The following is a 25515-nucleotide window of genomic DNA, read 5'->3' on the forward strand; positions in this document are numbered from 1 at the left end:
GAGAAAGAGAACGTGAATCTGGATGAATGATAAGTATATGGGTCCATTGGACTACTCTGTTCCATAAGTTTACATTTTCCCAACACTGTTGGGAAAAAAACCTTTAAGCAACATAAGCTCAGTCTATGACATGGCTGGATACTCCCCAAGCTTTACATCCAAGACGCCATCAATCCACTCCACTATCAACTCTGCTGCGTTCCTGGCAGGTACTTCCTGTGATCCAGCTCACATTTGGCAGACCCTGCAAAGGCCACTTAACCCACAGGGGCAGGGTGTTATCTCAGGGAAACAGCTCTACTTACCAGGACATTTTTTAGCTTGATATCACGGTGGACAAGTCCCTGGCTGTGCAGGAAGCGGATCCCCTCCACCACATCTAGAGCTATCTGCAGACGGGTCTCCAGCGTCAGCCCAGCCTTAGGGAGAAAAAAGGGCTCACTCATCACTAACAGGACAACTCCTCCATCCAACGTGCTTAAAGCAGCTAAGAGTTCCTTCTGCAGGGCACCGAGGGACAGTCTGCACTAGGGCACTCAGAGGACAAAGACAGAGAAGCAGAGGGAAGAAGGGAAGAGGACAGCAGTTAGGAGAAGGAAGCAGAGGTAAAGTGAGGAAGGACAAGCTGTGAGGCCAGATAACGCCTCTTCAGTGTTGCACTCAGGACAGCCGATGACACCCAAACATGACTAGAAGAGCTGCAGTCCAACAACTGAAGGCATGAGCTCATTTCCAATCCTGGAATACACCCTGGAACTACCCTTGAGGCTCAAAGTAGTTCTAGGTCTTGGGTTGTCTGGCTGGATCAGTCAGTAAAGCATGTGACTCTTGATCTCAGGGTTGTGAGTTTGAGCCCCATGTTGGGTGTAGAGATTACTTAAAAAAAATTTTTTTTAATTAAAAAAAAAAAAAAAAAAAAAAAAAGGATTCTAGGTCTTGAGCAGATTGACTTCCGCTGCTTTTTAAGCCTGGTTAGCCAAGGTGTGGTTTTACAGATTCAAATATCAAAGTCACTCATCTTACTTTCACCATGCCTCCAACTTAGGTCCTCTTGAATTCCAGAGAAAACTACTTCACTCATCCAAAGCTTAGCCCACTCATGGGAAAACATCAGAAGGTGCTGAGCTTAACTCTTCTGAGATGAAGAGCTACTGGGAGAATAATTTCCTCCAACCTATTAATTTCTCATGGTTCTTGCAATCATTTCTAGGGTTCCTGCCTTTTTTTTTTTAAATAAAGATTTTATTTATTTATTCATAAGAGACACAGGCAGAGGGAGAAGCAGGCTCCCATGCAGGGAACCCGACGTGGGACTCGATCCTGGCTCTCCAGGATCACACCTCGGGCTGCAGGCAGCGCTAAACCACTGCGCCACTGGGGCTACCCGGGTTCCTGTCTTATATCAGGAAGCTTCCATGTAAACTGGTACAAGACACATCAGTGAGAAGGGGCCTACCCAGATACTCTGGGGTTAGTTTCCCCAGCCCCAATCAGCTGCAGTGGAGGGACCAGACAAAGGAACATCTCCATGTCCCTAGTGGTGGCTGCTATGGGTAAGGGAAACTCAACATCCTACTGAGGGTACTTCACTCAAAATCTTTCATGCATTTCAGCATTTCATGGTCTACAACAAAATTTGAATATGGAAATTCTTCATTTTGGTGTTCTGGAATTTGTTCTCAACATTTCCCTGCACATCATGCCCCCCTATTCCCAGACAGCTGCTCCAACAGGACTAGTATTCTTCAAATGCACTGGGCATTATGCTATTCCTTCCCCCCCTGCTATGGTCTCTTCCTTCTACTTGCCCAAATTTTACCCATCAAGGTGGATTTATCAAACTCAAATACCAAATCTTCACAAAATAGTCACTGACTGCATGTCTCTTAAAAGTTTCTGGTGAATACATTTTCTTTAAAGTAAGCTCTATGCACAATGTGGGGCCTGAACTCATGACCCCGAGATCAAGGGTTGCATGCTCTACAAACCAAGCCAGCCAGGGACCTCTGGCAATCACACTTTTTGATATCCCCTTACAGTGCTTTACACAGGGTCTTATACAAAGTAGTCACTAATAAATATTTATTGACTAAACAAAAACTGGCTTTATCCATCAAGAGCAAAAAAAGAAAGAATAGCAAAGTTACAGAACGCATTTCTGCTCTTCTGAGTAGTCTAGATTTTTACTACCACCACAAGGATTTGTGTAAGTGGTGAACTGGCAGTATTCTGGATGTAAACTGGAGCTAAAAATAGATTCTGAGAAATTTTTAAGGGTTTTTTGGAAAGTAGAGTAATAAGGCTTGATTTTTTCCAACACGGTCTTGTGAAAGCTAGAAGGTCTGGATAAACAAGAAAGGATGACAGGCCAGTGAGGAGCCTGAGGATCCGGTTGCTGGCTGCGCCTCGGCCCCTTGCCCCACCTCACCTTCAGCCCCGTGTAGAGGTCCCGGTGTAGCCGCTCCATGATGAGCAGCACGGCGATGCTTGAGCCGCCGCCATAGTTGTAGTCTATGACCGAGCCGTGCAGATCCACCAAGCGCTCGTGCTTCGGCAGAGACCTGGTGGCAACCAGAGAGGCCCAGCTGCAACACTCTGGCTCCAGCGTGCACAGCGCGCCACCATGTGGGCGGCAGTTACCTGGAGCACACTCGGCCCAGGCCCAGAGGGAGGGCAAAGAGAATGGCCTCCCCAGCAAGGACCGAGAATTACGGAATCTAGAACTTGACAGGCCTTCTGGGCTAAGGAAGAAGTCCCATGGAAGTTAGAGTCCGAGAAATGAGGAGAGGGGAGAGGACAGCACAGACAAGGCCTGCAGGAGAGCACATTCCTGGGACCAACACAGAAGGATTGTCTACGACATCTTGGGACACAGGAATGGAGACATGAGGTGTGCTAGCTCTCTGTACAAAATTCCTACCAGGCTTCTGGCTTCTTCTCTGGATCTTTTCCCACAGAGATGAAGAACAAGAGAACCTACCTCATGTAGTGAAACTCTAAAGCCAGGTCATTCCAGTGCTTCTCATCTGGGGGGACGACTGACTTGAGGGCACAAGGGAAGTGTCCTCCCCAGTTGTCACACAGGTATACCACACCATACTGGCCCCGGCCCAGCTCCTGCCCTAGTTTCGGTTTACCTATAAAGTATGAAGACAGAGATAAGGCAGGAGGAATGCGAACTTGCTGGGCAACCTCCCTAAGATTCTCAGACACGTGGGGAGCCTGGCTGCCTTGGTCTGTGGAGCACGGGACTCTTTATCTTGGGGTTGTGGGTTCGAGCCCCATGTTGGGTGTAGAGATGACTTAAAAATAAAATCTTGAAGACCGCATTGAAAAATATACATAAAATATCTTGTTTAAAAAAAAAAGATTCTTAGACGTGGACCTAGGAGTAGAAAGTCATATTACGCAAGGGGCAGAAATTCTGATGCTACTGGAAAGGAGTAGGAAGTAACCTAACTGGGACGCCTGGGTGGCTCAGTAGTTGAGCGTCTGCCTTTGGTTCAGGGCATGATCCCAGGGTCCTGGGATTGAGTCCCAATCAGGCTCCCTGTGAGGAGCCTGCTTCTCCCTCTGTCTATGTCTCTGCCTCTCTTTCTGTGTCTCTCATGAATAACTAAAAAAATCTTTAAAAAAATTAACCTAACTGATCTGATTTAAATAAACATCAGTCATGTTGTCTGAACTGTGTAAATAACAGGACCAAATAGACTTTAGGGATTCAAAAACACATCAGGGGATGCTGAGGCAGCTTTGCAAGGAAGCAGCTTTAGCCACTGGGATTCTCCAAGGTGAACATGAGAATGTCAGGAATCTAGAACCTTCTTCCCATTTACTTGGGAAAAACAAGGACTCACGATGTAGCAAGACATCCTGTAAAGAACGGCTTTCCAGAGAAAGGCGAGCCAGGCGTGGGGCGTGATCTTTTCGAACCTTCAACCACAGATCTTCTGTTTTCTCCAACCGACCTGAGTGGCCAGCTTCTAGCTGGGAGGGAAACAAAAAAAAAGTCATGTGATTTATCAAGTCCCCAGTTTGGCTTCCTCACCTATTATATGAGGTAATAACAGCTGCTTCCTAAGGGCAACCGTGAGAGTTACACAAGATGTCCTAACATGGCTCAGAGACTGGTACACAGTTGAGGTCTCAGGAAATAATAGCTGTTTCTCCTGGATGTAGAACCATATCTCCACACCCTCCCCTCTACATATGTACACACATACACACCTGCACACACATACACCGAGGGGACAAGCAGATGTCACATAGTTGCTAATCAGTATGAAAGTTACAAAGTCATCCCCCTTCCTTTGACTCATTCTTAAAATACTAAGTAACTTAAATAAAATTCCTACCCCTTTATTTTCATTCCACACTCAGTGAAATGGGGACAAATTAACTGAGTTTCCCTCCATGTTCCCTGGAGGTAGAAAATCTCCACATGAAAATTTATTTTTCTTTAAAGATTTTATTTATTTATTGGAGAGAGAGAGCGCGCATGTGCACACAAGCAGCAGGAGCAGCAGGCAGAAGGAGAGGGAAAAGCAGGCTCTCTGTGGAGCAGGGAACCCAATGCAGGGCTGTATCCCAGGACCCTGGGATCATGACCTGAGCTGAAGGCAGATGCTTAATCGACTGAGCCACCCAGGTGCCCTGAAAAATGTACTGATGAAACTTCTTGTAACATAATATTATCATTTAACAGACAGGAAGAAAATATAGTGATGATTTTATAGAAATTATCAAGAGCAGTGGGCAAAATATTCCCCACCGGATAGGTTCTTCTCTCTCTTCCCACATACCCACCTGCCTCAAGGAGGCTGCAAAAGCCTCGTGAGAACTGTTGAGCCGAGTTCGGAACTGGCTGCAGATGCTCTTGGCTAACTTGGAGGCACTAAGGCTCTCGATGGCTTCTTGGGCTACCTTCCTCTTCCACTCCAGCGTGATGGCAGGTGGGCTTACCCACGTGATGCGCTGGATGATCTGCAGGATGAAGTCAGGGAAAACACTCATGGGTGCGAGATAGGAGCCACCAAAAAGAACCAACAACCCTTCCTTGAGGGGCTAGCCATGCATTAGGAGTAGGCCATTAAGAAAGAAGCCACGTGAAGGCCAAGACTCATCATTCAGGGCTCAGACCAAGGGAAAGCATCAAAGAACACTAGGCCTAGTCTACATGCTCACAAACCCTCATGACTATGGTCAGTGCCGGGGGCGGGGGGGAGTGCTGATAATTCCCTTTCTGAACTCAGCATGGAATAAGAGTCACATCAAATTCCAGAAAAGAAACCACACAAATGGCCTCTGGCAACAACGCCTGGTTCTGAGAAAACATTTAGGTTGGGGAAAAGAAAGACTATGAAGAAGCTAGTGAAGGAGGGTCTTATGGCTGCATAAAATTTCATTTAAATGCATCACTTTAATCATTAAAGGGGCAGTGTTCCTAATTATTTCAGAACAGGCATAACCAGAACTCTCCTAAGAAGCAAAACCAAGACAAATGGCCACCCTACACCAACCGAATGCCCTACACACCAGTCGTTATTGGAGTGACCAAGGTTCATGTAAGCCAAGTGGGGGCAGAAAATGTCTAATAAGCTCCACCTGTTTGATTTGCTCCCACAGCATCCTTGTAACCGAGGACCCTGAGTGAAATGTAACTTCAACGTGATAGGCGGCATTTAAGATCTGAAAGACAACATACAAAAGAAAATCAGTATGCCCTGGGTAGAGTGGCCAATTAAAAAATCTGATAAAGAATATTTACTTAAAGCACAGAGCCCAGTTTCAAGGTTGCCAAATACATCCTTCCATAAATGTGCAGAGTCAATGCAGGTTGATCATCCATTTTGTCTCTTTGGGCCCCTTTATTCGATCTGCACCATCCTGCATATTGCCTTAACTGCAATTTTGCAGTTCACCAGCACCTGTGACAGACAGTCGTCATGCGATGGAAAAACCAAATAAAATTCAAACTCAGTGGGCAAAAAGGTAGAAGGGAAATTCCTGGCTAAACTGGGGTTGGACGTACATGCGGGTTCTATTTCACGTGCTATCTGTGACATGGTGTCTTAGCCAGTCTTCCAGTACCTGTTTGAGATAATTACTGGTGATGTGAATGGAGACATCCTGGGACTTCTCCAGGCTCTGCAGACAGCGTTCCAGGGTGCCCACGAAGCTCTCGCGCAGGTAATCCACCGAACTGATCAGCTTGTTGGCCACAGCCTGATTGAGCCGAGAGATGATGAGCTCCTGGATCTGCCGGATGCAGCACTTGAGTTCTCTGGTGCCCACTGCCTCTCCGTTCTCAGGGACGATGACATCTACGGGGGCAAAGAAAGAAGCCAGTGGGCTGTGAGGGGAAGGAAGGGCAGGCACTCAGAATAAAGGCCTCTCCCAATCAAAGCCAAGGAGCCACCATGATGATGGCTATAAACACAGAGCTGGCTGACAAATGCTGACCCTCAGCGTGATCGGGGGCCACATGGTCCTCTACTACTCAGGGCATCTAAGAGTACTGAGAAGGAACAGCTGCATCTAGAATGAGCCTATTGATTTTGTCAGCTTTTATGTCACATTTATAGCACAGTAGGAACATTTATTGTGTGCAGACTATTAGAAAGGTACCATAATAATTTCATGTATGTAATCAAATTTAATCCTCACAACATTGTCAGATGGGGGTTACTGGTCATATTTCATAGGTCAGGAAACAGCCTCAAAGAGAGGACAGAGGGGGCACTGGGAAGGAGATGGTATAGTTAGGAAGTAATACAACTAGCATTTGAACCCAAAGCCATGGACTGCAGAGCCTTGGATCTTTGTAACATTTCACACTATGGAAAAATTCAAGAGTCAGGGATTCAATGCCAATCAATTACTAAATAAAAAGTAAAACTGAAATGTCATTACCACCCTGCTACCTCCAAGAATTAGAAATTCTGCAAGTCAAAGGACAGAACTAAGGGAAGACCAATTACCTGCAAAAACCCCACTTCGAGAAAGGCACTCTCATGTCTACTGTGGGAATTTAAATCAGTGCTGCCTCTTTGTAGGAAATCTCATAATATCTATCAAAAAAATTTTGTTTAATCAAACTAACAAAAATATCTACATACCCTTTGACCTAACTATTCTGCTTCTAAGAATTGTTTTTCTAGAAATATACCTACACAAGTCCCAAAGATATGTATGTAAATGATAATGCAGTAGAGTTTGTAATAACAAAAAAGAAAAAAGAAAGAAAGAGCCTAAATGTACATCAATAGGGGTATAGTTAAATAAAACCAGGTGCATCTATTAGAAGATAAATCCATATGTACATTTTTGGGAAGATTTCTAACCTATGAGTTCAGTGAAAAAGCAAAGGGCAGATGAGCATATGAAGGAAAACTAAGTGGCTGGAGGACAGTATCTTTATACCTCTAAGTGAAGTACTATGTATGTAGATATTACCTTTTAAAAAATGCATTTTCTAGAGTATATATGTAATATAGCTGGCATGCACACATTACCTTTAAGATTTGTATTTATTTATTTGAGAGAGAGAGAGAGGGAATGTGCACACACATGCATGCAAGCACAGGAACAGGGGGAGGGGCAGAGGGAGAGGGATAACCAGACTCCCTGCCAAGCGGGGAACCTGCCATGGGGCTCTATCCCAGAACCCTGAGATCACGACCTGAACTGAAGTCAGACACTTAACCAATTGAGACACACAGGAGCCCCCAACATTACCTTTATTTTAAAACAAAACCCAGGGACACCTGTGTGGCTCAGTAGGCTAAGCATCTGCCTTTGGCTCAGGTCATGATCCTGGAGTCCTGGGATGAAGACCCATATTGGGCTCCCTGTTTAACGGGGAGTCTGCTTCTCCCTCTGCTCCTCACCTGACTCATGCTCTCTCTCTCTTTCTCCCCCTCAAATAAATAAATACAATCTTTTAAAAAATAGTAAAACAAAAACCAGTACCAGAAATCTGGCTTCTTAGGCTATGTGGTAGCTCTCTTCTAAATCTACTTATCATTGCCTCAAGGATCCCCAGAGAGAACTTAGAACAAGGTGAAGAAGCAGACATGGAAGTCCTAATACACAGCTAAGTAGGAAAGTGACTTCGCAAATCCACCATGTAGTTAACCGGGCCAGACGTTTGATCTATTTGTTCTCAGCTCCCCCCACATCTGTGAAACTAACTACTGCATCCCAGGCCCCAGACATGGTACACCTGGTACATAATAAACTACCAAATATTTCACAGTCTGTCCAACCTACCTGCTGGCCCACCCTTTATCACATGCACTGTGATGCCGGCGCTGGTGCTCCAGCATCTTAAGTTGGTCAGAAGGCTTCTTAGATCTTCACTGCAAGTCTTCCCCACAGTGGGAATTCACCAAAGAGTTCTCTCTGCTCATCTTTTGAAAGACCTCTAAGAAATAAGGCATCCTGTGCCTGCTCAAGTGGACTCTGCTTCCTCTGTGACGCTGCCATACACCATCATTCACATGCTCATTCACACTCCAAAGAGGGGGTGTACAGAAACTCTCTGTTACCTGTTCTGAGAAGATGATAAACCAGATCCTGTTCTCCTACATCTCCGGGATTTTATTTTATTTTTTTAAGATTTTATTTATTTATTTATTTATTTATTTATTTATTTATTTATTTATTTATTTATGATAGACAGAGAGAGAGAGAGGCAGAGACACAGGCAGAGGGAGAAGCAGGCTCCATGTTGGGAGCCCAACTCGGAACTCGATCCCGGGACTCCAGGATGGCGCACTGGGCCAAAGGCAGGCGCTAAACCGCTGAGCCACCCAGGGATCCTGATCTCCAGAATTTTAGATGCCAGTCAGAAGAACATAAATAATTGTAATAAAAGAAAATGAAATACGCCAAGAAATTTCAGGTATGCATGAAATGTGGTGGGAGTTCAGACGGATGCGATCACTATTAGCTAAGAAAACTAAAGACACCTTCAGGAAAAATGCTATTTAGAAGAGGCCTTGAAGGGTAGGAGAATTTAGAAATTCACAAATAAAAGACCTTTTGGGTTTAGAGCAGGACAGGAGCAAGCAGCGGGAGGACAGCAAGCAGTCCAGAGCTACTGAAATCGGAATTTGCGGAAGGTGCCCAGGGGGAAACAGGACTGGGAAAGCTGAGCAGGGCTAGGCTTTGGAAGATCTGTAACACTAGGCTAAGAAGTCCTAACTTCGTCTACAGGAACAGGGAGCCAATGCAGAGGAGGTGGAGAAAGGAGAGAAAGATGTCTGGGAGAGCAATACGTAATAGCAGTTCAGGCTGACCAAAGAGGAGAGGGGACCAGAATAGCAAAGGCAGATATGAAATATGAAAGACAGTGCATCGGGACTCGGCTGCTGACGGGATGTGGGCACAAGGGACAGCTAAGAGTCGGAGACCACACCGAAGTGCTGAAACTGGTTACCAGGAGGATGGTAGTGGCAGTGCCTGGGAACACAGTCAGAGGCAATAAAGCACGGAAATTCAGAGTCTGGGCTCAGGATCAGACCGTTAGTTTCAAACTCTCCTTTACTTTTCAGTAGCTGTGACCTTGAGCAAATTACTTAACCTGCCTAAGCCTCAGTTCTCTCATCAAGAAGACGGCAATATGCAGAATCCACATAGGGGACTGAAGAAAAAACTGATGCTAGATCCCATGTGAGAAATTGTGACTAATCGGTCTGGAGTGCTTTGGGGGGTGATGCAAATATCTCAATTTTCAAAGCCTCCCAGGAGATTTGGATGTACAGCCATGAGTGAGAACCTCAAGGGTAACTTGCAAACCACATCACTTTAATTAATAGGTGGTAGGGCTAATGTTCCTGCAGGGAGGTTTATAGAGCAATCAGTATACAAAGTCAGCCGCATCTAAACTTCAGCCCTAAAAGACCCGACTAATCATTTTGGCCCAGTTTTGTTAATAGCCATTCATAAGGGGTGCCTGGATGGCTCAGTCAGTTGGGCACCTGCCTTCATCTCAGGTCATGATCCCATGGTCCTGGGATCGAACCTTGTGTCGGGCTCCCTGCTCTGTGGGGAGCCTGCTTCTCCCTCTGCCTTTGCCTACCACTCTGCCTGCTTGTGCTCTCTCTCTAGTCAAATGAATAAGATCTTAAAAACAAAAACAAAAAAACAGCCATTCATGAAGAATGGGACTGAAAAGATGACTTTGGGAAATACTCCTAAGCTGGGTTTCAGGAGCAGCCTAGAAAGAAGAACCATCACACACACACAAAAAGAACCAATAAGGAAGCATGGGCCATGCCAAGGTTAAAGCCAAGGTTAAAGCATGACTTAGTAACATTTTCCAGCTCCATCAAGTTCAAGGGGATACAGATACAAACTAGAGATTAAAGACCGCTATTAGGATGAACTTATCAGAAGTTGGACTACCAACCCCGGGAAGGAACAACAGTGGAATCTTCCAGGAAGGCCTCTGGCTAAGTGATTTAAGGTGGGCTCCTACTAATGACAGTTAGGTTTATGAGATTCTCCTGAGTTTCCTTCAGAATTAATGAGACTCGATTTCCAGCTAGAAAAGGGTTAAAGAATCCTGTGGTCCGAGCAGCCCACATCAAGCTCTCTGGGACCTACCTTTAAATTCCATGTTGGCAGCATCATCCAGAAGTTCCTCCTTCATGGTGTTAAGCGTCTCAACAATCATGTCCTTCATTTCCTCCTGCTTTCGGTTGGCAATATTCATCAATGATTCATACAATTCATTTTCCTTTTTTCGAGTATACTCCAGACGTTTGGGAGTGATCTGCAGGTCCCGCTGCATGTCAAAGGCCTGGTTAATAAAGATGTCGAGGCAGTGGCAGTGCACCCGGTTCAGGGCCTTGGCTGCGTCCACCAGGTGAGTCTGTAGCACCTGGTGAGAAAATGTGCTCAAGTGTCTCAGTTTCTCACTCTGCTCCACCAACATGCTCTGAGCTTTAGTGTCTTGGCCAGGGACCCCACAGTTGCAGTGACTGCTGCTCAGATAGCCCAGGTCCATCAGCTGGTGATGGAGGGGTGATCTTTCATTCTCTGTTCTTCTGGTAGATGAGGCAATGATCTCCGAGCCCAGCTTCGGCACTTTGAAAAAGAATATGGGAAAGGAGAAATACTTTCGGATTTCCTGAAGTTCTTGCTCATCTCTCTCAGACAGTTCGTCTTTGTGGAGTGCATAGGTTATCACAGGCAAGAAATCATTCACCAAGTCACCCAGAACATCCACTGCAGGCCGGAGGCCTTGGCACGGTGCTACCACAATGTCCACATCCTGGAAGGGGAAGGGAGGTTCATATCAGCACTTCCAGGTCAGAACCAATCCAGGGCCTCCCCAAAGTCCCACACTGAGACCAAAATCCAGATCTGTGACTAGGCAGTGGGGCTTCGGTTTGCCCCAATCACTTGTTGCCTCCTTCCTGGGTTCCCAACACTCCCTGCTGCAGCCTAAGAGGCAGACACTCATCTAGAGAGAGTGAGAAAAAAGTCCGTAGAAAGGATGGCAGTCTCTTTAGTCATTTCAGATAAAAAGACTTGAGTCCCTGGCTTCCTTTGTGTTTGGGAACGCACTGATGCCCTCAGATGAAGGGGTAAGACAAACAATGGAATGAGAAAGAATGGATGTGGGAATGATCAGATCGGGATTGAGGCTGCCTGGAACATTCCTCCCATTCTCATCTTTGCTCATACTCCCAGCCACATTTCTAAGGTGGCTAATTCCCAAGCAATCTTCCAATCTCCCTGTGTACGCTTGTCACACCCTTAGTCTTTCCTAGTACACAATCCCAAGCACTTGTTCAACACATTTAGGGATGCCTGGGTGGCTCAGCGGTTGAGCATCCGCCTTCAGCTCAGGGCATGATCCTGGAGTCCCTGGATTGAATCCCACGTCGGGCTCCCTGCATGGAGCCTGTCTCTCTCTTTCTCTCTCTCTCTCTCTCGGTCTCTCATGAATAAATAAATAAAAACTTTTTTAAAAATGTTCAACACATTTATAAAATTATTTAAAACCCATTTTTCAGGGCGCCTAGGCAGCTCAGTTAACCAGACACTGGTTAAGTGTCTGCCTTTGGCTCAGGTCATGATCCCAGGGTCCTGGGACGGAGTCCCAGGTTGGGTTCCCTGCTCGGCGGGGAGCCTGCTTCTCCCTCTCCCTCTGCCTGCTTGTGCTCTCTTTCCCTCTCATTCTCTGTCAAATAAATAAAATCTTTAATAAATGAACAAACAATAAATAAAAAGTCATTTTTCCCCCAATACCCTGTCAATGCTTTTGAGGGGAGGGACCATGTCTACCTTATTAACTGTGGTAAACTCCAGTGCTTAACACACAGTCCTCAATATTGTTGAATCAATCAAGCAACAAACTAAGCCAGGTTTGCCAAACATTATTACTGTCCTATTCTAAAGGTTTGAAGGTATCCCAAAGTCTTAGCCACCTAAGTCTTGGTAATATAATACCTTTATTTTCATGATCACTTGGTATGACAGAGACTAAGGATTGCCCATCCAATACTTAGCCTCTGCATTATCGGGAAGGCAATGGCCTTTACAGACAAGGCTGAAAATAAGTGGGTGGGCTTTCAGGAAAGCCTTTTCTCTTTTCTTTCTTTTTCTTTTTTTTAAGATTGTATTTATTTATTTGACAGACAGAGAGAGCATGCACAAGCTGGGGGTAGTGGGTAGAGCCAGAGGGAGAGGGAGAAGAAAGAAGGCTCCTGGCCGAGCAAGGAGCCTGACTGCAGGGCTTGATCAGTGGACCCCCAGAGCTACTTCACTATCCTAGCTTCAGACTTCTTTCATGTGCGGGGGGGTGGGGGGCTGGGGGGGTGGAATTAACTTCTATCTTGTTTAAGCAAGCCCACTTTTCTGATCGTCTGTTACATATGACCGAACCCAATCATGACTGTTATAGCCAAGATCCTAAAGTGAGTTTCAAGTATGATTTTTGGTTTAGAAACAAACCTCTACAGGTCATTTTATAGCCAATAGTTTTTACTTTGTGTTCTTCTTCTTTCCTGAGGATCTTGAGGCACTTAAAGAGCATATGGTTCTATCCACTGCATAGGTTGCTCATCTATATCTATGTCTACTCTGCCTGGTATTCCAGACCTAAAGGTCAACTTGGAAACCCATGCCTGTATCACCATTGCATGCACACCAAGTGGGATGTCTTTAGGGATCTACAAACTCAAAATCAATCCTCCACAGAATTCAAGCACATTCTACAGAGCTATAAAAGAATTTAACACAAACTGTCAAAATTGTGTCTTTAACATTTATCAGATGTTGAAAATGTACTTATTTAAAATGTAAAACATATGCAATTATTTCTTCTTTCAGACTCATATTCTCTTTTCATTCTTTATTTAGTATTTTTGATGAAAAAAATTTTTATTTTATTTTTTTTTTTTTTTAAAGATTTATTTTTTTTTTATTTATGATAGACATAGACAGAGAGAGAGAAAGGCAGAGACACAGGAGGAGGGAGAAGCAGGCTCCATGCCGGGAGCCCGACGCGGGACTCGATCCCGGGACTCCAGGATCGCGCCCCGGACCAAAGGCAGGCGCTAAACCACTGAGCCACCCAGGGATCCCCCGAAAAAAAAAAATTTAAATAAAAACCTAGGACCTTTTCCTTTTTGATCTCCTTCCCTAGATAAGTAAGAAAGGCTGGGAAATGTCAGCCTATTGTTTCATGTACCGTGTGTGTGTGTTTGTGTGTGTGTGTGTGTGAGAGAGAGAGAGAGAGAGAGATCTCCCATCCCCAAAAAAGCTTTACAAAGATCTCATCATTTTCCCCAATAAAGAACCAGTAAGTTTAATTCTAAGGTAGATCACTTGTTATTTGGCTGGCCACTCTGAACTTCCCAAAGCTAAAAGTGCTTTTAGCATCTCATCATCTCTAATTTGAGCTAAAGATCCAGCTACTTTCCATCCAAGACTAGGCCAAGAAGAAATCTGCTGTTTCATCTAAGCCTTGAATTGCATGAAATGTTTTCTGGTTGGTAGACTAGTCTGACACTCATCCCACTGTTCAAAACAAACCTCCTTTCACTACCCTGAGTCACACTGCTAGAGTATGAATCACTTCATGAGGCATATTCAAAAAGTGGGTAAGAACTTTTAAGGCTTAGAGTAGAACACGCAATTGCCTAAATGCCAATGTTACAATACATATAATAATTTGATAAAGACTAGGAGAGAATCCTAAAAAATGAAACATTACAGTAAGGTAGAGAACTATAGGTGAAAATGTTTTTTAAAATACTTATTTTAAAGTTGCAAACCAGGGCACTTGGATGGCTCAGTTGATTAAGCCTCTGCCTTCAGTTTAGTTCATAATCTCAGGGTCCTGGGATCAAGCCCCGCACTGGGGCTCCCTGTTCAATGTAAGTCTGCTTCTTTCTTTCCCTCTGCCTCCTCCTCACAACTCATGCGCGCAAGCTCTCTCTCTCTCAAATAAAATCTTTAAAAACAAAAATAAATAAGTAAAGTTGCAAACCATTTTTAAAGATATAAACCGGGACGCCTGGGTGGCTCAGTGGTTGAACGTCTGCCTTTGGCTCAGGGCATGATCCCAGGGGTCCAGGGATTGAGTCCCCATCGGCCTCCCAGTGAGGAGCCTGCTTCTCCCTTTGCCTATGTCTCTGCCTCTGTGTGTCTCTCATGAATAAAGAAAAACTTAAAAAATATATATATAAATCAGTCTAATTTATTACAGGAATATCAAGAGAAGAAAGCCTAAATAAGCAAACCAAAATAAGAGGTATTTTCTAAATAGAAAATTGTCAGGAATAATTTGTTTTGTTTTGTTTTGTTTTTTGTCAGGAATAATTTTGTTTGCTTGTTTATAACAGATTTTCTTAAAATTCTTTTTTTAATGTTTTATTTATTTATTTATTTGAAATAGAGAGTGAGAGAGAAAAAGCAGGAGCCAGGGGGCAGAAGGAGAAGGAGAAGCAGGCTCCTCACTGATCACAGTCTGAAGTGAGGCTCAATCTCAGGACCTCGGGATCACGACCTGAGCTGAAGACAGACAATCAACTGAACCACCCAGGCACCTCAATTTTCTTAAAATTCTAAAATAAATTTCTAGGTTTTTTTCAAAGAACCATTTTGTGTGCACAAACACCAAAAGCTGTGGGGTCCACTTGCAGAACCAATATCCTCCCTAGGAGACTGCTGACTTTATTTGCTCACAGGTACAAATTCACTTAAGAAAGGAACAGGAAGCGCCTGGGTGGCTCAGCCAGTTAAGCGTCTGCTTTTGGATCAGATTATGATCCTGGGGTCCTGGGATCAAGCCTTGCACTGGGCGCCAGCCTCGCACTGGGCTCCCTGCTCAGTGGGGAGTCTGCTTCTCCCTCTTCCTCTACTGCTCCCCATTTGTGCTCCCTTGCTCCCTCTGTCAAATAAGTAAATTAAAATCTTTAAAATAAATAAATTAACAAAAATGGATTCAGGGCTTTCTAATGGTAGGTACTGTTCGATATACTGGCACCTAGAAAGAACTTGTCCACTCCTAAATGTATCTTGTACTAAACAAAAATGGATAGAAAACAATACCACACTTGTTCTTCTCCATTCCCCAGTGAATTAATGTGTGCAGTTGGTCTCACCGTGCTGATGACCATGAGCACTGGGAGCCAGGCAGAAAGAGCCTCCTGCCTGACATCCTGGCAGCAGTACAAACCAGACTGGAATGTGCTATGTGATTCGGTGACACTTGGGGTGAAGGATGACTCATCCCTGACAGTTATAAACAAAAAGGGAAGCCAGCACTGTCTCCTGGAGACAAGGAGTGAAAAAGTAACAATTAATATAGAGAGGATGAGCCAGGCCTGTTCTGGGCCCTATTATGGCCACCTGAGAGGGAGGCCTGACCTTGGACGGTTTTGTAAAAGGCTATTGGCCATCGTAGCACCTAGAATGGTGCTTGGCACTGTGTAAGCATCCAAGAAATACGTGTGGAATGAATGGATGAATAAATAACACCTTCACTACCTGCTCAAAACCATTTTCAATACTCATATGTAAAACTTCCTATCTTTCAACCCATATCCCACACACTTAGCTACAACTGCTGTTTGCCTCCTCCTCCAAGAATAAAGTGGTAAATAAGCATTTTGCTCCTAACTGACTCAGGGAAAAAGAATCTCAGGGAATAAGAGTATCCCCAGAATTCCCAGTGGGAGTCACAGTGAACTCCTAAAGAGATTTCTCTCATAGAATGCATTCTGCACAAATCTATGGAATCTACAGAGGTTGGTGTGTCAATCATCAATTTTCTCAGAGATTGTTACTCTGCAAACACTAGAACTGCCCTCTTAGGTTTTGTCTTTGATATAAAATGACATTACCTCAAATGCCAAGAAAAATCGCTTGATTGCTGAAGAAGCCTGACCACTTCCTAAAAACACTGGCTCTTATGGCTCATAGCACGTCCCTGAAATTCAGTTCTGGCCAAGGACAAGTATATAAACTGATGGTTAAACATAAGACTGCCAGGAGATCAGGCAGGTCACAAAGGTCTTTACTTCCTCTACAGTTCTGAAGCCTTGGGTTGACAACACACAGAAAAGAAGTACACAACTACATAATATAGCCGTGCCCTTGCTCAGCAACTGACCACGTCGCGCATGGCCTCAATCCCTGTCCTCTAGTCTACCTACCTTTACTGTCCATTCTCCTCCCGTGCCATTCTCATGGGGCAGTTGAGATGTTTTTCCTGTTTGTTTTTACACAGGTTGATTTTTCTTCATTTCTACATGGTTCCCAGAAGGATTACTCTTAAGTACTAATTACATATGAAGGAAAATATGTCTCTGTTCTTGTTACACTGTAGAAAATACTTGGCTGAATACATATCGAATAGCCTCTATGTGATCTACCTTGTGGGTATTCGAACATCCAGTACCCAGAGATACAGATGAAAGCAGGAATCTGAAGCTTTATTCTTGTCACTTACTAGATTCATCAAAGCAGAGACAAAGTGGTTAATGGAAAAGAGAGAAGGAGGAAGGGAAAACTTTACCTTTTAACCTTATGACTTTTGTCTTATTTACCTTTTAATAACATCTTTCTCTTCTTTCATTACAAAGAACTTCATAATGAATGACGAAGAACTTTGACTCTAACTAGAGCAGAACAGTAATGATAGCTAAGTTGGAACCAGAAGGACTTTGGACTGACAAAAGGAAGGGATGGCTAACCATCCTAACCCCCATGGCTGTTAGGGAAGGGATGGGTGACTGAGAGAGGGATAAATTCTCTTCTCAAGGATGCTGATTAATACATTCAAAGGGTGGAGGGAGTGGCACCTGGGTGGCTCAGTCATTTAAGAGTCTGCCTTCTGCTCAGGTCATGATCCAAGGGTCCTGGAATCGAGTCCCGCATCGGGCTCCTGACTCAGCAGGAAGTCTGTTTCTCCCTCTCCCTTTGCCTACAGCTCCCCCTGCTTGTGTACTCTCTATGTCTCAAATAAAATCTTTTTTAAAAAGGGGGGGAGGGTGAGGAGGAAGCTGACTTATTCTGTGACAGACACTGTGCTACATCCTCACACACACCCTCATATTGTGGCCTCACACCAGTCCTAGAAGATATGGATTGCTCCCCCACCTTGCAAAAGAGGGAACCAGCCCAGTCACACCGTCAGTTAAATGACAAGCCAGGATGTACATCCAGGTCCACTAGACTATAAAGAGATGTTTTAACAGTCAAGAATTGTCTGGGTTGATGTTAGGCAGGTTCTGAAAGATGAATAAAGGAAGGACAAGATGACTTTAGGGATCCTGACGATCCTAGTGTTCTAGATGAAGAAATATATCCTACAAAGGAAAGGCTCTGCCATGAGGCAATCCTGCAGGGACTGATTGAGATACCATGAAAGAAGTCCAAAAGAGAACAATAGCCCAAACAACAGTTTCTGCCTGTTGACAGTATTTTCAGCCCTTGAGTCTCTGAATTCCCTACCCCTACCATCCTTGATTCAAGGTGAAACACACACAGATCTTTGAGGTGGTGAAAACAGGGAAGCCTCTGGGTGTAAGAAAGAGATAGATGGGACCCCAGAAACAACACAAGAGAGGAAGATTAAGACTATAACCTCTGCCAGATTTTCTCCCCAAGAGCTAACCTTGGGAGGCCACAAATGAATCACTGGTGGTAAACTGAAAAAACACACAGCCTCAGATTCAAGCTGTCCTTTTTTTTTTTTTTTAAAGATTATATATTTTTTTATTCATGAAAGACAGCGAAAGGCAGAGACATAGGCAGAGGGAGAAGCAGGTCCCCTGCAGGGAGCTGACATGGGACTGGATCCCAGGTCTCCAGGTTCACGCCCTGGGCTGAAGGCGGTGCTAAACCAGCTAAACCACTGAGCCACCCAGGCTGCCCCCAGCTGTTCTTTTTTACTTTTATTTTAGTGAGCAGAGGGATTTAAAACAACAAAACTTGCCTCTAAACCACCAACCTCCTTAATAGAGAAATTAACCTGCAACATACGCAGATATGCAGGATGCTTATATTCTACTACATCTGTTAGTATGTGTTCGGGGAGAGCCAAGAGAGATGTTAAATATGAAGGGTACAGGCTCACTGCCTAGAAGGAATTTATAATTTCGCATTTGCCTGAACTTCCAATACCCTTTTTTAACATAACACTTTAGCTCCCCTTTCTCTTTGCCCCGTATAATCACAGTTTCTTTACTGTAATTGTATTTCGAGAGTGCCATTCTCCATCATATACATATTACCCCAACTCTGGGTCTTTTCCCTTGGAAGGGCCGTTTTTTTACCCAATTCCATATATTATCTCCTCTTAAAGGTTACCTTCTTGCCCCAAGGACCTTCACACAGCCTTCTTTCCGCCTTTTTTACCAATCAACTGTTATCTTTCAATCTAGAGACACTCAAGATAAGATATGGTATCTAACTAAAGGTGAACAACACACAACAGATTTAGTTTTATAGGCACCATCATAAATGCCAATGAATAGATAAAAATTGAGAGAGGCTAGTTTTTTAGCAACAATGTTGAGTAAATTTGGAGGTTAAAGTCTTGCATAAACCTTTGTCATTTTAAAGTAAAATCCTTTATAACAATTTTGGGTTGTGAAAGTATTAATGGCTGAGAACTTAGAAGTACCAATGTCTGTATGATATTAAAAATAGATTATTTCCATTGCCAGTTATTGACTGAGACAGAGGGTACTAGGGTTATAATGTAATTATTATTTTTTTTTAAGATTTTATTTATTCATGAGAGACACAGAGAGAGAGAGGCAGAGACACAGGCAGAGAGAGAAGCAGGCTCCATGCAGGGAGCCTGACACGGTACTCGATCCCGGGTCTCCAGGATCATACCCCTGGCTAAAGGTGGCGCTAAACCGCTGAGCCACCTGGGCTACCCAGTACTGAGGGTTATAAAGAGAAAACTTTACTATTTCAACTAGTTAGAGTTAAAAATAAAATTTACTTGCAAGTCATCAGACTTACTTGCAAACATGACAGTCTACCTCAGTTTCCTCAAAGATACCCCATCAGACATCATTCTGAGCAAAGAATCATGTCAGCATGTGGCAGTCTGGCTGCCAGGTGACATGTACATCTGTCCAAAGGGTGGAGATAAACAGGCCAGCAGAACAACTGACAGCTCTGTAAGTTAACACAAGTGAAACACCACAGGCAGGCTACAGGAGTGCCCCCTCACACTGCGAACGTTTCATCATCTCAGCTCCTTGATACTCCCTTTTCTTATGGGTGTTCATGGGAAAAATACACACACACACACACACACATATCAGACTAAGGCAACTTAAAGCAGACACTCGTGTTCCACTGGACTCTTAGGAAGGGGTGGTAGTAAACATGCCAGGAAGGGGGTAGGGGAAGTATATATGTGGAGACACACCTAGTAAGTCTGGTCAATGGTGAAATGTGCTGCCAGTTGGAAAATTACTATGTTTCCACATGAAATGAGGTTACAGAAACTAACAGTGTGATGGTGTTCCTCTGCTGTTGAATTATGAACTGAAAATCTCAGGAGACCCAGAGCTAAAAAGCTGGGAATACCGAGCACTGTGGGTCCACATGGGTTAGACTATTCTGGAACACACTGAAACTGGCTAATTTATGAGGACTTTAAAGCACCGTATCAAAAGAATGACCATTGTATAAGGGGGTAGTGGGAAACTCTGCTTTGATAATCTGACAGTTGAAAATGAACATCTCATTTCCCCTAATTCAGTCTTGGTTTCCTTGAGCTAAGTTTTCCTTTCTTTACCACCCTCTTTGCAAACCAAATGCAATGTCTGTTTAGAGCTATCTCACTGGTCCTAAATATAGCTGGAATTAAACAAAAAGATCTTTTTCACTGACACAAAAATCTTCAAGATTAGCTAGGAAGAGCCCCCGGCTGTGAGCCCCCAGCACTGAGGTCCATGAGTGTAATGAAGACAGGAGCCCGACTGTAGTGGGAGAGCAGGGCCTGAGCTCCACAAAGGCTACTCAGGCTTCCCTGAGGCCTGGCATCAAGGGGTTCCAAACTTAGAACCGTTGGGGCCCGTTGCTATTTCTACATCAAAACCACTGGAGAATAAAGCAGATGCGGAGAAATACTGGCTAAGGAAGTCTCAAAAACCACATGAAACAGAACATAAGAGGCTAGAGAATTCCTCAAGACAAGAGAAGAACATTCCTCAAGAAAGAAAATATGTATTTCAGCTGTACAGAGAGAAAGCTGATCTGGTATACTGACTTCCCAACCAAGTAGCCTCCTCAACCAGAAGCTCAGTGCAGTGCTTCACACACATCAGGAGCAGGCCAGGGGAGCTCTCCCTGGTGAGCTGTGTGCTCAGATGTGCGCCTGGGGAACGGCTCTCCTTCTCCTGCCTTGCACTTGCTCCAATTGCCTCAATTCATGGAACAAAAGTAAATGAGCATTAAAAATTAAAACCAATAAAATGAAGGGACCCAGAGAAATCAATCAAGTGATGTGCTTCTCCTGCACATGGCTTTGTTCACATTCCAAGATTGTTTTTTAAAAGGCAAGAACAGGAAGAACCACCACCCAACCTATAGCAAGCAGTCAGGAAAGCTACTAACAGTGTTTTTTAAGCAGTAACACAGAATGTAGCAGCTACGATCATTTTTTAAAAATGAAATCAAATAAAACAGACAATAGTGTGTTTTATAAAAAGTAAAAGTATCGTTTCATGAAATGTTACTTTTTTAAATTTTTATTTATTTATGATAGTCACACAGAGAGAGAGAGAGAGAGAGAGGCAGAGACATAGGCAGAGGGAGAAGCAGGCTCCATGCACCGGGAGCCTGACGTGGGATTCGATCCCAGGTCTCCAGGATCGCGCCCTGGGCCAAAGGCAGGCACCAAACCACTGCGCCACCCAGGGATCCCTGAAATGTTATTTTAATGTATATTGTATATACGTACTAGATCCTGTTAGAAAATATTATTTCTTACACTGAATAAAATCATATGTACATATACATATATACATATATATATATATAAATACACACACCACACACACACACACACACACATATATATATAAATTTTTTAAAGTAACCTCTACACCCAATGTGGGGCTCAAACTTACAACTCCAAGATCAAGATCATGCTCTCCCAACTGAGCCAGCCAGGTGACCCCAGGGAAAGAAACTCTAGAAAAGTCTGAAAGCCATTGGAACCTGAAGGAACCAGATTGGACCAGTATGTCAGAGAGATTGTGTATGGCTTAAATACTTACTAACTACAAAGAAGTTCATAGCGAACCCAGGAGCCTTAGTCAAAAAACAAGGATTACTGTCAGAGCTATTTGTCAGCGTTATGCAAGAACCCTCTCAGCATCCTGGACTTCAGGAGTATGAGCTCTCACTCTGAAAACGGAGGAAAGTACCACTGAAACTCTGCTCCAAGAAAATGCTGGCTTGTGTACATAGCCCCTCTAGCATTTATCAAGATAAAAGAAATCTGGTCTCTGGAAGGAAATGAGATGACAGTTTCTAGTTCTAGAGTGTCAGAGGCCGTGGCCACAACCAAAGGACTCATTCATTGACTGGGAGATCAGGCTTTTTAGAACAGGGGTAGGTGCAGAGGTTGTAAGAAAGAAGAAACAAAATTTCCTAGTCCTGTTAACCTAGCCCTTCCTTCCCGGCACAGCTAATCAAGGTGATGGGACTCTGTTCTGAGCAAGTCTGCATTCTTTTCATCTTACCCACTCCTGACCCCTGATATAGTCACATTCTTTGCTGATCCCCACTCAGTCTAATCACATAGCCCGACCCCAGCTGTAGAGGAGAGGAAGCCTAGCACAAGAGTTGAATCCTTCGTAAGCGGAGATATGAATACTAGATAGTCGATATGATCTCTTAGAAGACACCACAAGAGCTGTGCTCTCTCTTAGGAGTTTACTTCAAGAGAGAAGTCAAGAAGATATCCTTTAAGATGATAGGATCTCCCTATCTCCTTACACTGAGCCAGATCTGTCCCCAGGTTCTCCAATTCCTTAGGAAGTAGGAGATATGATCTGTCCCACTTAGTAAATAATGGCTAGATCTAAGGAAAAACTCACAGAATTCTTTACTTGGTCTCAACTTGATTAGGAGCATGAATAATCCACCATCTTACCATTCCTTTCAGACAGGGATGGCTGTAGACAATTCTAGCAATGCCTTCCTGCTGAGAAATGAAAAAGGATTTCTGGTTCTGATCATAATTACTCTGTAAAAGCCTGTCAAGATGCAAGCAGCACATTCCTTCTATTGTAGAAAGGGAGATAAGGGGGCAAGGAGATAAGTGAATAGCTTAGAGTCCTGCTGCGTTCAGGCCTTGTCTGTTTTTCAACTTCCTAGATTATGTGCTCCATCAGCTAATGCTCAGAGCCCAGACTATATACTGCCAAATCACTCTGTGAGAAAGCTCAAATCAGGAAAAGCTGGTACATATGTGAGCAATTGTTGTATAAATCCGAGACTGGTACCTGTAAGAGAGCGTGGTGCATCGTCACCTCCAGTTCAGCTAAAACATGGGCAGCGTCCTCACTGTCCTCTTGGACCTCCAAATCCTCCTCAGGGATGGTGTCCCAGTTGCCCTGGTGAGCAACTAACGTGTGAACTAGTTCATACTGGCCGGGGAGTGCCAGGCTGACCCGAGTCTGAGTCCCATAGGTGAAGCGGAGGCGTCGAAGCTTACAGTTCTCCTCACTGCCCAGCCTGGTGGTGGGAAGCACCTGCACCCCCAACAGCAGGTTCAACAGCTGGCACTTGACATTACAATCCTGGCCGAGGATCAAGATGCAGGGAAGGCAGTCCACAATCTGCTGGAGGTACTTCTCTTCCTTAGGTGGGAAGGCAATGCAGCTCAGCTGGCCTGGTTGGGGAAGGGGAGGATGGAGAAGGAAAAAGGAGTACAGAGAGACAGTGAGGAGGGGTAGACGGAGACTCTTCCAGAGACCCAGTCAGGATGGCAGGGCCCCAGGTTAGAAATTTCTAGAGAGCTCTTGGTTGGAGGAGACATCAGGAAAACATCTTGGTCAGAAAGACTCCTCAAATATCAAAAAGAAGTCCCCTTCCTGACTTGTCCCCAGAGCAACTGTCTCTACCTAGAAAGTTGTCAGTGACCTGATCCCTCCCCGCTCCTTTTTCATCCAGTGAATGACCAGCCCACGTACACAAGGACTCCATTACAATCATGAGGTCCTTAAACAGACAGGGCCACTAAAGACTCCACTAACTAGGACGTGAATCCAAGGAGAAACCATATCTAAAGATGTCAAAATGAAAACCTTCGTGACAGAAGACCTAACACTTGAACATAGAAGGCTCCTTTATATGTCTCTACCATCTGCAGTTTTAGCTGGTTACTTTCCTCATTTATGACATCTTTTATAACTAAATGTGTGAGCTAATCTTTCCTAGGTATGTGTGTGAGAACAAATCTTTACATATACATACATCAAGATACAATGTTACTTGAGTTTGCATTATTTCCAGAATCTTTTCCAGTTCATATCTCTAATAGCTGGTGACAGCATCCCAGCTGCCATGTCCTACTGAGTTAAGACAAAGGGAGGAACTGCCTGTTAGGGGAAAATCCAGGTAAATCGAGGAAGAACATGATCTAGCTCAGAAACATCCACTTAGGGTAACCATGCTCATCTAAATGGCGAGCTTCCACAAACACATTAAATGGTGTTCAAGAGAGAAGACAAAGCCTCCTAAAGTAGGAGAAACTGCTGTCTGGGAAAAGGAACCAGGAACGCATTGACCTGAAAGTGTCAGATTCTGAATGCAATCATTTGGTTCAGAGGCACTTATTTGGTTCAGGGGCCACTCCTGTGTGTGATTCAGGCAACCCCTGTGTTTATTCATGAAGACACAGACACAGGATTCTTAGGCTGTAAGAAGCCTATCTCTGGGCCAAATAGAACCTTACTGAAACTTGGTGTAAAAAAAAAAAAAAAGAAAAGAAAGAAACTTGGTGTAGCACCAAATGAAAAGTATTCATTTTCATCACTTTGCCCTGAGCTGTCAAACTATCCATACCCTATTTGTGAAAGGGAGGTCTGATTTAATTAAGAGGCTCTTCTACTCCAGTTTGTATCTATCTATCCTGTTACAAATCCTCAAACACCTCCTTCTTTTCCACAAATGGCACCACCAAAAGGTTTCAAGAAGGTTTTGCTTTCACCCAAACCCCTCCATGCATTACATTAAGCCTGTCCTTTCATGCCTGTCTGTAAGTCCATCACCTGGCCTGCTTATGTACATCAGGATACCAAGACAAGGAAATCGACTCTTCTGGGAAAGAGACCAGTTCCTTTGAAAAGGCAAGGAATGGTAACAGAGTGCCTAATTGTATTCAAGGCATTTACCAACCACAAGAGTAACACACCGGACCACTGGTCTAATCTTTGACCCACAATCTAAAACCAAGGGGACAGGGATCCCCGGATGGCTCGGCGGTTTGGCGCCTTCCTTTGGCCCAGGGCGCGATCCTGGAGTCCCGGGAACAAGTCCTGCATCAGGCTCCTGGCATGGAGCCTGCTTCTCCCCCCTCCTGTGTCTCTGCCTCTCTCTCTCTCTAAATAAAAAAAATAAAATAAAATAAAACCAAGGGGACAGGGGTGTCTGGCTGGCTCAGTCAGCAGAGCATGCAACTCTTGATCTTGGGGTTGTGAGTTCAAACCCTATATTCAGTGCATAGTTTATTTAAATAAAATCTCTAAAATAAATAAATAAAAGCAAGGGGATGTAGCCAATTGCTTGTGTGGCCACTGAGCAAGTAGCAATGGGCTAGTCCTGAGTCCCTTCATATCTTGTTCACAACTAAACAACACTTACCAGAGTCTATTCTAGTTATCCATTTATAATGATCGAAAGCAGGAAGAACCATCATACTTTTCTCTGTATCCTCAACACCTAACACAGTGACTGACACTTAGTAAGTACTCAAGTTATGCACTTGTTTGTTCTATGTAAGAACCC

General features: G+C 44.1%; 1 protein-coding gene across 2 annotated transcripts in view; it reads right to left on the reverse strand.

Annotated features, from left to right (window-relative positions):
• DSTYK (dual serine/threonine and tyrosine protein kinase) overlaps positions 1-25515 on the reverse strand; it is a 50219-nt gene that overhangs the window by 8300 nt on the left and 16404 nt on the right. For both annotated transcript variants that reach the window (XM_025421116.3, XM_049107038.1), the window contains exons 2-10: positions 23010-23398; positions 10612-11281; positions 6091-6323; positions 5605-5688; positions 4807-4983; positions 3858-3987; positions 2981-3137; positions 2429-2561; positions 306-419 (exon numbers count right to left, since the gene is read on the reverse strand). In XM_025421116.3, coding sequence (XP_025276901.1) covers positions 306-419; positions 2429-2561; positions 2981-3137; positions 3858-3987; positions 4807-4983; positions 5605-5688; positions 6091-6323; positions 10612-11281; positions 23010-23398 — 2087 coding nt within the window. The remainder of the gene's footprint in view (positions 1-305; positions 420-2428; positions 2562-2980; positions 3138-3857; positions 3988-4806; positions 4984-5604; positions 5689-6090; positions 6324-10611; positions 11282-23009; positions 23399-25515) is intronic.

The sequence above is a fragment of the Canis lupus genome, chromosome 38 (genome assembly GCF_003254725.2).
Source record: "Canis lupus dingo isolate Sandy chromosome 38, ASM325472v2, whole genome shotgun sequence".
NCBI lineage: Eukaryota > Metazoa > Chordata > Mammalia > Carnivora > Canidae > Canis > Canis lupus.